Source organism: Camponotus vicinus, unplaced genomic scaffold (assembly GCF_025532165.1).
Source record: "Camponotus vicinus isolate PSW18456_S1 unplaced genomic scaffold, iyCamVici1.0 SCAF_8, whole genome shotgun sequence".
NCBI lineage: Eukaryota > Metazoa > Arthropoda > Insecta > Hymenoptera > Formicidae > Camponotus > Camponotus vicinus.
In genome coordinates this window covers 16,584,458-16,598,194 of record NW_028141980.1, presented here as the reverse complement: position 1 = coordinate 16,598,194, position 13,737 = coordinate 16,584,458, and the positions used below count along the sequence as shown (strand labels likewise).

At 29.1% G+C, this 13,737-nt stretch overlaps 1 protein-coding gene across 10 annotated transcripts in view; it reads left to right on the top strand.

Moving 5' to 3' along the window:
• Slob (Slowpoke binding protein) overlaps nt 1-13,737 on the top strand; it is a 357,719-nt gene that overhangs the window by 343,361 nt on the left and 621 nt on the right. For 6 of the 10 annotated variants that reach the window (XM_083107077.1, XM_083107075.1, XM_083107071.1 and 3 more), the window contains 8 exons: nt 5,698-5,830; nt 8,197-8,616; nt 11,210-11,376; nt 11,661-11,926; nt 12,252-12,546; nt 13,245-13,336; nt 13,430-13,555; nt 13,625-13,698. In XM_083107077.1, coding sequence (XP_082963203.1) covers nt 8,252-8,616; nt 11,210-11,376; nt 11,661-11,926; nt 12,252-12,546; nt 13,245-13,336; nt 13,430-13,555; nt 13,625-13,698 — 1,385 coding nt within the window. In that variant the 5' untranslated portion in view covers nt 5,698-5,830; nt 8,197-8,251. Of the gene's footprint in view, nt 1-3,581; nt 4,606-5,697; nt 5,831-8,165; nt 8,617-11,209; nt 11,377-11,660; nt 11,927-12,251; nt 12,547-13,244; nt 13,337-13,429; nt 13,556-13,624; nt 13,699-13,737 lie in introns of those variants that run through there. The other 4 variants (XM_083107078.1, XM_083107079.1, XM_083107072.1 and 1 more) reach the window with 4 other exon arrangements.

Here is a 13,737-nt window from a genome sequence, read left to right as displayed (position 1 = left end):
CCCTGCGCCGTTATAGCCCAACAACCTCATGAGCATTCACATTAAACCTGTAAACTTTGAACTATAAACCCGAAAACCTGGACTGAAAACTGTATATATGGGTTTTTGGGGTCGTTGACGAATCTGATCTCAGATCGACCCCAAACCTATTATATAACTAAATTTAGTATCGCCAAGGTTGACTATGTAAAGAAAGAATTTGATAATATGTGAAACGTCTCTCACGTCACTACTCAAGGTTACTATGCAAATGGTAATAAAGCCATTTTAACACATTAACAATAGCGCTATACTGTTTATCAAGGTCGAACACGGTGTTATTGATCTGCAATTAAGATTAATTGATTATTTATTAAACTATTCATCATGAAGTCTTTCGTTATGCTAATTATTTGCATCTATAATTCAATTGTTTTACTTCGTGTTCTCTCACAATCCAAATTATATTTAGATTATCAAGTAGAATGATAAAGTAACACGGATGGAATATATTTGTAACTCTAAATATATATATTAAAATAATTATTATTGTCCGTAAAGATTGCAAACATCGATGTGATTATTTAATATGTTGGATTCCTATCACATTAAATCGATTCTCGATTAAATTGTATATTGTTTAATTAACCAGGATTGAGAATATTTAAAGCATTGGTCGAAATATATTTAATTCTAATATTGTTAAAGAAATATTATAATAAGCATCGATGATCAAAAGATCATAATATATTTAATTCTCTTGTCCCCCTTCATGTATCCCCTGTTTCAATTTTTATTCGCAGTAATGAATGATTACGATTCGATAAATATTTATCGTTGCTATACAGTTTCATGTCGTTTATCAAAAGTTAATTAATTTTTAATTATTAATATTTATAGCAAATTATGTTTCGATACTAATTGTAATCGTGTTTAGTACAAAAATTACAATATACGAAGCGTTTCTCATCACTACTTTATTACTCGAGTGTCGCCGTGCGAATGATGACAAAGCCGCGACATGTATAGCGCGCTTGCTATACATCCCCAAGGCCAAACATGTTATTATTGATAATTCTCTGCCGAAATATTTTACGTACTACATATATACGCGGAATTTTAAATTATAGAGGTATATTTTATTTTAAATTAATTATTAAACGATTGATGTATCACGGAACTTTTTGTTATGCTAATGATTTGAATTTATTCGATTGTTTTACCGCGCTTTTCCGAAGTCAAATTTTATAATATTTAGTTTTACATTTTAAAAGACTGACTTAGAGCGAGCTAAATAAATAAATAAATAAATGATATTGAGAAAACGAAAAAGAAGACACATAAATAAATAAATAAATAATAACGTGAAAAAAGAGAACATACTAATATTTTTATATAATAAATTATTATTAATTAAATTATTTATATTTTTATTTATATTATTTATATTATCAGAGAGACATATATGTTACCCTCTGAGAACATTCATGGACATTGGCTTTGTAGTTCATGTCCACGTTTTTAATGTCCCCAGAGGGAGTATCGCTTCCAGGGATCACCTCAAAGCGGGCCATGACATCTCTCAGTCTTCTCTCTTGTTTCAAGTTACCTAAGTTTATCTACGCGTGTCTACGCTACGTGTTGTTTACAGATAGAAGCAGTGGTTCAAAACACAGCAGGTGGGCAGGAGTTGTGTCTCGGAGATTAAACTCGGAGTTTGAGTTTATCGAAACGAATTTTGCTGTCGGATATCTTAAAAGACCGAAGATTTCTCCAGATTTCGCAAAATACGTTATATGAGGATCTGGGCTTCAAAGTGACATTTGTTAATATTAACACTTGCTAAAATGAGTAAGATTATATTTTTATTGTACATAAGACCCGCTTTTGGACTTTTTTTGTATAAATAGATTTAAACAAAAAGAGAGAAAACTTTTTTAAATTTAAAAGAATTTTTATATAATTCTTATAAGTATGATAAAATCTTTTTTTTCTCCAAGTTATATGAATGGCAATCAATTGCTACCATCATTGTTGTTGCATATAATAAATGATAATTGTTTTTAGGTAAAACAAAGAGATCGCAAAATACTCGAAGCATGAGAGGGAGTAGCAGTGATATATTCTTATCGCAAGATCAATTTGACACAAGCAGTCAAATAAGATCATCACAACGAAGTACTAGAAATTCGTCTGTTTTAGAATCACAGTTAATGAGTTCGCAAGACATGGAAGCACAAGAGAAAATGCAACTAATTAGCAATGTAATAAGATATATATTTGCGGCAAATACAAGCAAACAGCCTATACAAAAGACTCAAATTGTTAAGAATATACTGAATGGAAATGGCAGATTATTTCGTACAATTATAGAGAAAGTGAACAGAGAATTGTCTGAGGTATATTTGTCAATACATTTTACAATTATTATATGTATATCTTTTTTTTATATAGTTATATAATTATTTTGTAAAGAGCAAACTATTTTAAAATAGGAGTTTCATTGTATTTTTTAAAATTTTATTCTTGGAATTATAAACTTTAAAAAAGTAAAAGATTGATTTAAAAAGTATTTTTTATATTGATTTGAAAGGTATTCGGATTTGAACTGGTAGAAATCGAAAGCAATAGATATATATTGGTGAATAATATAGAAAACGATCTTCCACATCTTATTTTCCATAATAGTAGTAAGCAATTGCTATTATATCTTGTCCTTGGTCACATTTTTATGCATGGTGAAGCATGCCAAGAAGGTGATTATAATTATTTAATAGTTTTATTGTTCATTTATTACAAATAATAATAATATGAAATCTGATAAATGTGAATATTACCTAGGAAATATTTTTACAGATATATTATGGAATTTTCTCCGTAATCTAAATATCATAACTAACAACAGTTTCCAAAATGAATATTTTGGTGATGTGAAACAATTGGTGACAGTAGTAAGAAATAACATGATTATTAATTTTATTGCATATGCAGAATAACGCATATTTAAATTCTATTTATTTACATACAGGATTTTATAAATGAGAGATATCTTGAAAAAATAGTAGATAAGAATGATCCATCACAATTGGAGTATAAGTGGGGATCTCGAGCAGAAAATGAACTGACTTATCGCTCTGTCTTACAATTTGTGGCAAATGTAAGCTTCAAATTATATAATATATTTAAATTATTATATAATATATTTACAATGATTTCTTTATACATATACACGCACCCACATAATATATGTATGTATATATATTATGTGAAAATCTTGATTCTAGTATATTAGATACCAGAAAGAAATTATATTTTTTAAATTTAATATTTTTTTTCTAGTATAATTAAGGTCTAAATAAATATGTAAATATTTATGTGTGTGTATATGTATGTATATATATATATATATATATATATATATATATATATATATATATATCTTTTTTCTTATTATCTTATTATATGGAACACATATAATGTCATATATGAATACATGTAATACTACATATGAATATATGTGAATTACAGATATATGGCGTTTCTCCAAAAAAATGGAAATTACAATATAAAACTGTGATGAAACAGGAAGCATAAAATAAAATTTATAAAAACATTTGCTAAGAAAGAAAAAAAGAACAAAATATTTATCAAATGTTATTTATATGCATGATTATTATCTATTCTTTTCCATTTTTATTCATGAAAAAATTTTTTATTCCTGAAAGAAAATTGTGGGACATGCAGAGAGAAAAAGATAAAAAAATATAAAATACACGTGTTTGATTAAATAGTGACATTCTATATTTCTCGATTAATCTATTTACGATTTCACGTCCCTGAGAAGCAACCCTAAAACTGCGAGGATTAGAATTTGTTTGGGATCTTCAAGTTCGAGCGAAAGCAAAGACTAATCTGAATTACATGCAAAACTGCACGTGTCCGGAATATTCGTTTGTCTCCTTGAAATTATATTTGAATAAAATATAATTAAATATCTAATTATTAATCTAATATTTAATCGATTAAATTATATTATTTGACAGATTACAAAAAATCGTATACAATAATTCGTAGAAATTGTAGAAATTTAAATAGAACGCTTCTAAATTTGCGTCATCTCCAAAAATTTGTTTTTTTTTTCGTACATTTAAAAATCGCTTTGTAGTTGCAGATTAGTTTTCATAGATTTGTGGATCGTACATCTTCCGCGCTCAATTGGAAGAAAAGGGGGCAAGAAAATTTCAAGTTTCTCCTTCCCCATGTTCGTGCCGTTTACCTCGCCTCACCCTCGATGCTCAAGGGTGGTACGCAGCGCGGAGAAGTGGGGTGGTGCGGAACGGAATCTGTGTCGCCCCGGGTCCGCCACACCGAGTCACCGGGATCGCGTCAGTGTCCACCCAGCCTCGCTGCTGCTCGGCGGCGTCGCCGTCCGCCCACGCGTCGTTCGTCTCAAGTCGCGCTTCCGCCGCGACGGAACACGCGTTGCGGAGGAGGTCCACGCGCGCCAAACCGTACACACTGCCCACGACCCGCGCACGGGTCGATAGCACGGAAAACTCAAACTTCGGGTACGTTGCACCTACCCCGGGAAAAATCAGAGGATCCTTCGCGCCTGCGATCTCCTCGGTACGACGACCTGATTTAGTTGTCGATGAGAAAATTTAATTTATTTTTTTTACATATAAACGTAGATTGTACATTAAAATGCAGATTGCATTAAAAATGATAAACGCCTTAGATTATCGTTCGAGATACTTGAATCTTTTTAGATTCCTTTACACGAGAGATTTCTCGTTATTTTTCTATTTTATTTGTAAAAATTTATTCAAAAAAATTGACATATCTCATAGGATTTTTTTCTTAAAAATATAATATGCATACGACTTGTCGACCCTCGCATACATATATATCACGCTTTCGTTGCCGAGTAACGCTATTCATAATATTTCAATGCTATAGAATATATTTTATTTTCTTGTGAATAAAATTATTATTTAAAATGTCATTATTAAAAATCTCTAACATATTTTTCGCTACTATGTTAATATTAAATGCCCCGGGAAAAATCAGAAGATCGTTGCGTTTTCGACCCCTTCGGTACGATGACCTGATTAATTGTCGATGAAAAAATTTAATTTCTTTTTTTTTATGAGATTCTTAGATGGATTGTGCAAAACGTGTAGAAAAAGAATTTTTATTAGAAATGAAGACCTTTTTTAAATTACTGTTTGAAATATTTAATGAAATATTAAATTCTTTTAGAGCCTTTATATGAGAAATACTTCTTTTTCTATTTTATTTGTAAAATTTATTTAAAAAGTTGACATCTCTCCTTCCTTAGGGCTTTTTTTTTAAATATATTTATGATTTATATGATTAATGACTTATCGACCTGTATATGTATCGCATTACGAGATGTTCATAATATTTCGATAGGAATACATCTTATTTTCTCGGAAATAATTATTATAGAAAATGTTATAAATAAATTTTCAGTAACATATATGTATTTCATTGCTTTCATATATTAATATCATATAATATTTCGTAAATCAGGTTGATTGATATAAAATTATATACAGAAATCGATTTAATATTTATCAATTTAATATATTGAATTTATTTAATATATTAATATATTTAATATTTTAATATATAAAAAAAATAATTTAATATTGTAATATTGTAGAAATTGTATTTTTGTAATTTTTTTTAAAGCATTTTCGATAGTGCTGCGCGCGGAATTTTCATCGACCAACGATTTTAAGGACCAATCGATCCTCTGTGATATTTTGACGAATAATTTCACGAGAAAATTCAACATCAAAGGGCGCGATTCACGTTTCTAACGGTAAGTGGCGAATTAAATCGTGATCATGTTTCTAACGATAAGTAGCGAATTGAATCGTGATCACATTTCTAACGATAAGTGGCGAATTAAATCGCGTTGACAATTAATTAAATCGATTAAGTTGATATTAAGCACAAAAAATAATAAAGAGAAAATTGATTTGACACTACAATAATTTAATTGTGATATTAAATATGCATGTGATAGAATTAATAAATAAAATGTACAGAAAAATAATAAAATTAATAATTTTATATTGAATACAATAAAATATTAATATTTTCTCATATAATTTTTTATTTATATTTATAATTATATTTATTATTATATTTATAATTTTTTATTTCTTAATCTTACTCATTATATTCTTATTTAAAAGCTATTAATTAAATTTCGGAAAAAAGAATTCCGAAGAGAAAATTCGACAGATATTATAGTTTACAAAGGACTATATTATAGTATATATTATAGTTTACAAAAATATAACTATATTATAGACTATATTATAGTTTACAAAAATATCTTGTACTACATTTACTCGTAAATTATGTGTAATATGAATTATCTTGAGCGATCAATATTCCTTGATTACTTAGACTTAATGAGATTATTAATTTGATAAAAGGCAATCTTTGATAGTGCTATTATATTGATGCAAATTTGTTAGAAACACATTTGAAATCTATGTTGTTCTCAACATTTCATATACACAATGTATAAAAGAGAATATGTTATAAGATATGGCATAGGATACGTGAAGTATAATAAAGATTTGCATGAAGAGAAATGCTAATCTGATCACGTAATATTCTTGAGAGCATCGATCTTTCTTTGTACCATTATTCTCTTTATGCAAATAGACTTTTAACACGACCTCACAAAACTTGAGATAGAATATTCTCAGACAAATAATAGGTATTTTTTGAACGGTCGCATTTATTCGCTTTATATCGATCTGGAATTTCGAGAGTGATATTAATAGCGAGACGATTCCACGCTTAATAATGTATTCATGTAGTGTATGTTTCGCGACGTTGACTCGCAATAATTTGCTTCGATTGTGAAATTAGATTAAGAAAGGTCAGTGGAAAAATCCAATAATTTGTAAAAGGCGATTAAAATAAATGCCTTTCTCTTGAGTAAATGAAGAGTCAATTAAAAATTTTTTGTTCATCGTTCTTTTCCTTTACAAATTAATTGTAAAGTCAAAATATCTTCTCTCTAAATCATTACAGTGATACATATAAAAATGTTTCTTTAATAAACTAATCGAAAGAATAAATTATTTCGTTTGGAGAAAAAAGATACTCCCCTTAGAATTTAAAATTTGAAATTAATTTTATAAAAATTGTGTATTCATATTACATATCATACTCTCTTCTGGATCGAACGGTTTTTTTCGAAAATATTTCGTTACATTTTTAATAAATTAAATAAACATACACATGCACGCGTTAATATAAACTTTAAGAAAAAAATTTTATTAAAAAAAATTAAAAATGTGGAAAACAATTTATTAAAAAAATTGTAATTAATATCTATACAATATCTTTTTAATAAGTATTTAGCGTTTAATAAAATATTGAAGGATACAATTTCTAATTTTATTAAAGTGATTTTTTATCATTGTGGTAATCAAAAATTTTCCATTAGAGAATTGAAAGTTAAATTAAATAATTGCATATAGATAGATGAAAATGACAAGAATCAAATCTTGAAGCACACATTTCCTACTCATAAATAAATCATATCTTTAAATTTCCCTTGAGAAAAATGTCAATCTTCGAAAACTTTGAATAACTTTACAAAATTGCAAAATTCAATATACCTCTCATTAATATTACATTATATTACATCTTGCGCGCGCAAGAAAATTGTGAAAAAATAAAACGAAATAAAACGAAATCTATATATTGTGTGTGCGCGTGTGTTAACATAATCTTTATGATATAATTTATGATAATTATTATTATTTATAATTATTGTTATTTGTTTTTCAAAATACAATATATATTTTTTTTATTTTTATGAAAAGATTCAATGCACAATTTCAAAACACAATATATATTTTTTTTATTATTTTTTTTTAAAGATTGCATACAGTAATGCTACAATGCATATAGATAGATAGCACATATACACAATCAAAGTAAATGATACTGCATGCAAAATTTTGAGTAGCTAAATATTTTTATTTATTAAATAAAACTGTTTAAGTTCGTACAATATAGTATAATTATTTTTTCATCTAATTTACAAATCAATCTTATTGTTAATCTTGGTATTGTCTTGACAATTAATTAAAAATCTTGTCTCGAATCTCGACAATATCAAGACTACTTAGTAGCGCGATCCTATACACACAGCAGACACCAAGCTGGGACCAAGCAACAGCTTTTCGCGCGAAGCCATTCGAGAGAGATGTTCAGTCTCAGTCTCTATCAGAGCCTAAACAGGAGGGACGACGGCGATGGGCAGCGAAATCGCGAGTCGGAGGTAACAGGCCACGACCGATTCTGTCAGCATCGTACCGGTCACTCGAGCACTCGTCGCCGTCGTCGCGCTGTCAATCGCAGAACGCAAAGCGCCACTGAATTAAACGCCAGGGCGATGAGTTCGGCTCGAGGTTCGCTGCGACGAGGTCGCAGCGTGAGCACGGAGGATGAAAACGAGAGCGAGGATGACAAGGGTCATCATCAGCTGGCGAACAAGCTGGACAATCTGGCGCGGCTGCTCTTCAGCCGCGTGTCGGCGGCGCGAGGATACAAGGATCAAGGTGACATCAAGTAAGTAGTTAAATCAGAGAGGAAAAAACAGACAAAATATATTATAAAATAATTCATACAATATTTATGAGTTAGATGAAGATCCATAAAGTTTCATATGATATATATAACAGAAGTACAGAACTATAAAATTATGTAAGAAAATTAAAATTAAATCAAAATTGACAAATTAAACGAATAATTAGGAAAAAGAAAATATTGTTTCTTTCTTATGTTTCAACTATCGCGCTGTGACTCTAATTTATCAATTTTTATTTAATTTATTTTAGTATATTATTGATTTAATTTTATTATCACTATTCGAGCCAATTTCAATTTTTATTTAGTATGTAAGAAAATTATAAAATTATATGAAAAATACAAAAGTTCAAAGATTATAAAATTTAAAAAACTACAGTAAGTAAATTAGAGAAATAAAGATAATTGAGAAGGTAATTGGAAAGTATAAAGTTATAATAGAAAATTAGAGAGTTACTAGAAAATATATATATACATATGAGAGATATATATATTAGAAATTAATATATTAATTTAGAATAATGAACATTTTAAAAATTAATTTTTTAAATAATATAATTATTTATGTATATAAAAATAATACATTTATTTATTTATATAATATGTTTATTGTTAAAGTCGATTAAAATTATTTCCTTCCATATTGATTAGATTCTATAGCAGAGGAATATGTAATATGTCAAACGTGAAATATAAATTGCAATATAATATTCAATTTAGCCATCTGTCTCTATGAAAACAAGATATGCAATAATCCCTCAATTAGAAGATTATCCCTTTTATATGTGTTATTCATATACAGCAATAATATGTACTATTCCTCCCTCTTTCCCTGCCTCTTTCCCTTACCTCCCCTCTCTCTCTCTCTCTCTCTCTCTCTCTCTCTCTCATTTCGAATCAATTATTACTTGTTGCTTCAACGAGTAATCAACAAGCATTTGGTTGATTGACAATATCACGTCGCTTTAAATTGATGATCCCTTCTCCCACTTGCTCTAATAATATTCTTTGATACTATCTTTGATACTGCCTGCTATGACGTCACGATAAATCAGCTACATTTACACGCATCTTCGAACATTCGTTCTGTTTGTAAACTGTAGACAGGTCCATTGAAATCACTTCTAACATTTAGTTGTTCTCGACATACAAGCGTGAATTTTCCTCTCTCGTGAATCTTTATCGTGAACCTTTGTCGCGCATAATTATACAGCGTTTCTCGTGCAAATGTCTGTTAATGATACAATGATGAGCTGTGCTCATCAAGATGATCATCGACAACTTACGACCGACAATCATCATCGGATAGACGGAAATTTCCGAGTTGCTGTGCGCAGGTAAAATAAATCTGAAAGGTAAATGTGCACACAGAGCGTTTCGGAATCTTTTCACCAGGAATCCCTTTTGGTCCTTCATAATTTCCACACAAATTCGCATACGTCTCTTTTCCTCTTTTTTTTATTTTCTAATAATTTAGAACAGTAGCAATAGCTCGGGAGCAGCAACAGTTCGGGAGGCTCTGTAGTCTTTTTAATTAAATTATCGTGCTTTTGTGCGTTGTATAAAGATTGACTTATACGGTCATTGACAATTCTTTTTTTTTTTTTTATTGGATGAAACCCCTTGCAGTCATAGAGCAACATGGCGCGATAGTGGAACGCATCGTAATCCCTGGCTCGCGAATCTAATCCGCTTTTGTTGCGGCCAGAGGTCGCATGATAATGCACAAGAATTGTTTGTCAGGCAAGCGCGAAACTGCGAAACACCTTTCGACGACAGGTAGAAAGTTTAGTTTTTTTATATGATTATGCATACAAGGTATAAAAAATAATATTGAAATCTTGGAAAATTTGGAAAAAAAGAAAACAAGTCATAGAAATGTACAAATATGTTTGTTACTTTTACTATCTTTTTAAGATACTCTTTTACGATAGTGTGTATCACTTTCTGAAAAACCTGAAATTTTCAGGGATTTTTTTGTATCTAGAAAAAAATCAAGAAACTTTCATGGAACTTTTATCGATCTTTTAGAATTTTTTTTTAAATTCTCTCTTTTGATAATTTTACTATCGACTAAATAAATTATGTGTTTAAAATATATTATAAATACATGTGTTTCTGTGTTTATATTCAATGTCTTAACAAAATATTGATAGATATAGAGTACATATTTTTTATTGTAATTTTTAGTGATGCAAAAATGAAAATTTTATGCAAGTAAGAAATGCTTATCTAACGAAAGTTATTCAGAGAGAGAGAGAGAGTTTTGTTCAATATATTTACCAATTTAACACTTGAAACTTAAGAGATTCTATGTCTGAGATTATTTTAAATAATAAATAAATTATTTAACTAATAAATTATTTAATTATTTAAATTATTTAAATAAATTAGAATATATAGGATAATTTATCCGATTGCCTGATACAATTAAAATAATGTCGCGATGCTTCGCATTTTATCTTCTTGAGAAAATAAAAAATATAAAAATAAAAAAAAATAAAATAAAATATAAATATAAAATAACGGTAAACAGAAAAGAATGGTTAAATAAAATTTTACATATACTCAACAGGAATGGACGTTACACGGCGCTGAACAATGGATCGAAATCCATCAACGAGAACGGAATCGAGTATATCGAAATGGAGAAGAAATCGCGCGATCGCGCTTTATTAATCTGCCAGGACTACATCGATAAAACACCGCGTTTTGTTCTTGTTAAGCAACTCAATAATATCGGTGAGCCTTTACCGATCACTTTTTTTTTTAAATCCATGGCAGCCGAATAGAAAGAAAAAGAAATAATAAAATAGGAATAAGTGATGTAAGGAAGTTTAGAAAATTAAAAATTAAAAATGTAATTCAATTATTAGCAATTATTAATAGCATAAATATTAGTAGCAATAGAAATGTCAGGTTTCCGAGTATAAAAATATTTTTATTACTATTTGAATGACCGAGTAAAATGTTTTTAAAAAGTTTTTGTAAAGAAATGTCGATAGAATTGTTAAGATATTCTTCAGGATCAAGAGTGGACAAATATTGGTTCATGGTGAGGGACACGTCGCTGAAGACAGACAGATTGTTGACTTTGGTGCCATTGAACCGGAACTGCCCATTATCCGTCTGTCCCTCCACTAAGGATATTTTGAACAACCTATTTTTGGCTTTACAACATCCTTACATCTGTCCTGTTTTTCACGTCGATTTTCTCGAGTACGAGGACCAAACATACATTGTTTTGGTGCAACCTATCAACCAGGGTAGTCTCAAGGATCTAATATACGGCGTGAGTATCTCGTTCTTGGGACAAAAAACATATTTACTAGGATACATATTTTATAGAATAATGCAAAACTACGCGTACAAACTTTATTTTTAGATGTTTTGATCCAATTTTAAATTCATTTTCTTTCTTAAAGAGATATGTTAATTAAAAGTATTTAAAGTCCACTTAAAATAATTAAAGACTGAAATCTACCATTATTTTATTTACACGTTTATAGAGATTGATTCACGAGAGATGCGTTTTTTATTTTCAATTATTGAGAACACAGAGGAATTTCGATCTCCAAGGAACTACATCCTGAGGGAAAATATATATTATTTGACAGATCGAACGAAATTGTTGGAATGAGGAGTGGATTCATAAATATGCCGCGCGGGGCAAAGGACTCACATTACCGCAGGTGCAACGGATGGGACGACAGATTTTGGAAGCGTTCGTGTTCCTGAAGGAACGAGGATTTCCCACGGTGACTCATCTCCATTCGGGCAACGTGGTGATTCAAAACGGCGTTGCAAGACTGGCCGGTCTGGAGAATAATCTCCTAGGTTTTACCAGTCGAATACATCCCATCGTAACGTCCCGATTAACGCATTCCACCTCGATCGACATTATATGTTTCGGTACATATATAGCAATACATTAAAAATTTTTAATTAAAAAGATTTAAAGAATATTATTTTACAAAAAATTTTTAATCATTTCTTAAATATTATATTTTTTATAAAAGAATAGATTTTATATGTAATATATTATATAATAATTTAATTTTCTTTAAATTTGCTTCGTTATTATATTTCTTAATATAGAATGAAATTTTGAGATATAATGTTTTACGTTATTATTTTTTATTAAAAAGATTTCTCTACCTTATTTTGCAAAAAAAATTTAATATAAGTTTCAATCATTTCCTAAATATATTTTTTGATAAAATAGATTATAATTATCTTTATATATATTCTTTTTTTAAATTTGCTTTCGTTTTTGTATTTATAATGTAAAAATATTATAAGATATAATGTTACATTACTTATTCTTTTTAATATTGCATTTCAATAGGCACCAAATATTTTAATATACGATTTTTAATAAAGCTTAATATGATATCTCTTTAATAAAATGTAGCATTTAATTTTATTATAGTATCTAATTTAATACATTTAATAAAATGAATTTTTAATATTTCTTTTTTTGCGAAAAGAAGAAAATATCCGTCATCATTAATAAAATAAATTATATGAAAGATTTTATTATCTTCGGAGAGCAATTAATATATTGTTAGATAATTTAACGATATAACTTATCTTTTTTATATTATCAGGGCATATGCTATTCGAGATGTGTGCCGGTTATGAATTATGTACCTTTAGACCATCTGCCGTCCAGTTATCAGACATCCAAATGTATCCGCAGGTATATGAATTGATAACAATAATAACTAGATAATAATTGATTCGCACAACAAACATCTTCCGATACATATTCAATTGTATATTTCAATTTCAGGTTCTGAGATTTCTCGAGTTGATATTCACGGAATCGGAGCATCATTTTACTAGCATAGAGGAATTGTTGATCCACGATCTTTTCAGGAACATTGATCTCCGTGAAATGCGATGCGCGGCCGTAACTGTGGGTACCGAATTTTTTTTCTTTGATTTTAAATTCGCCGAAATCAATAATTAACTAATTAACTTCTAGGTATTTCGTCCGACCCTGACGCCCTCCATAATGAGCCTGCTCGATGATATTAAAAGGCAAGACGCTGGAAAAGGGTAAGTTTACAATTTTGATATGTATATAAAACATATTAA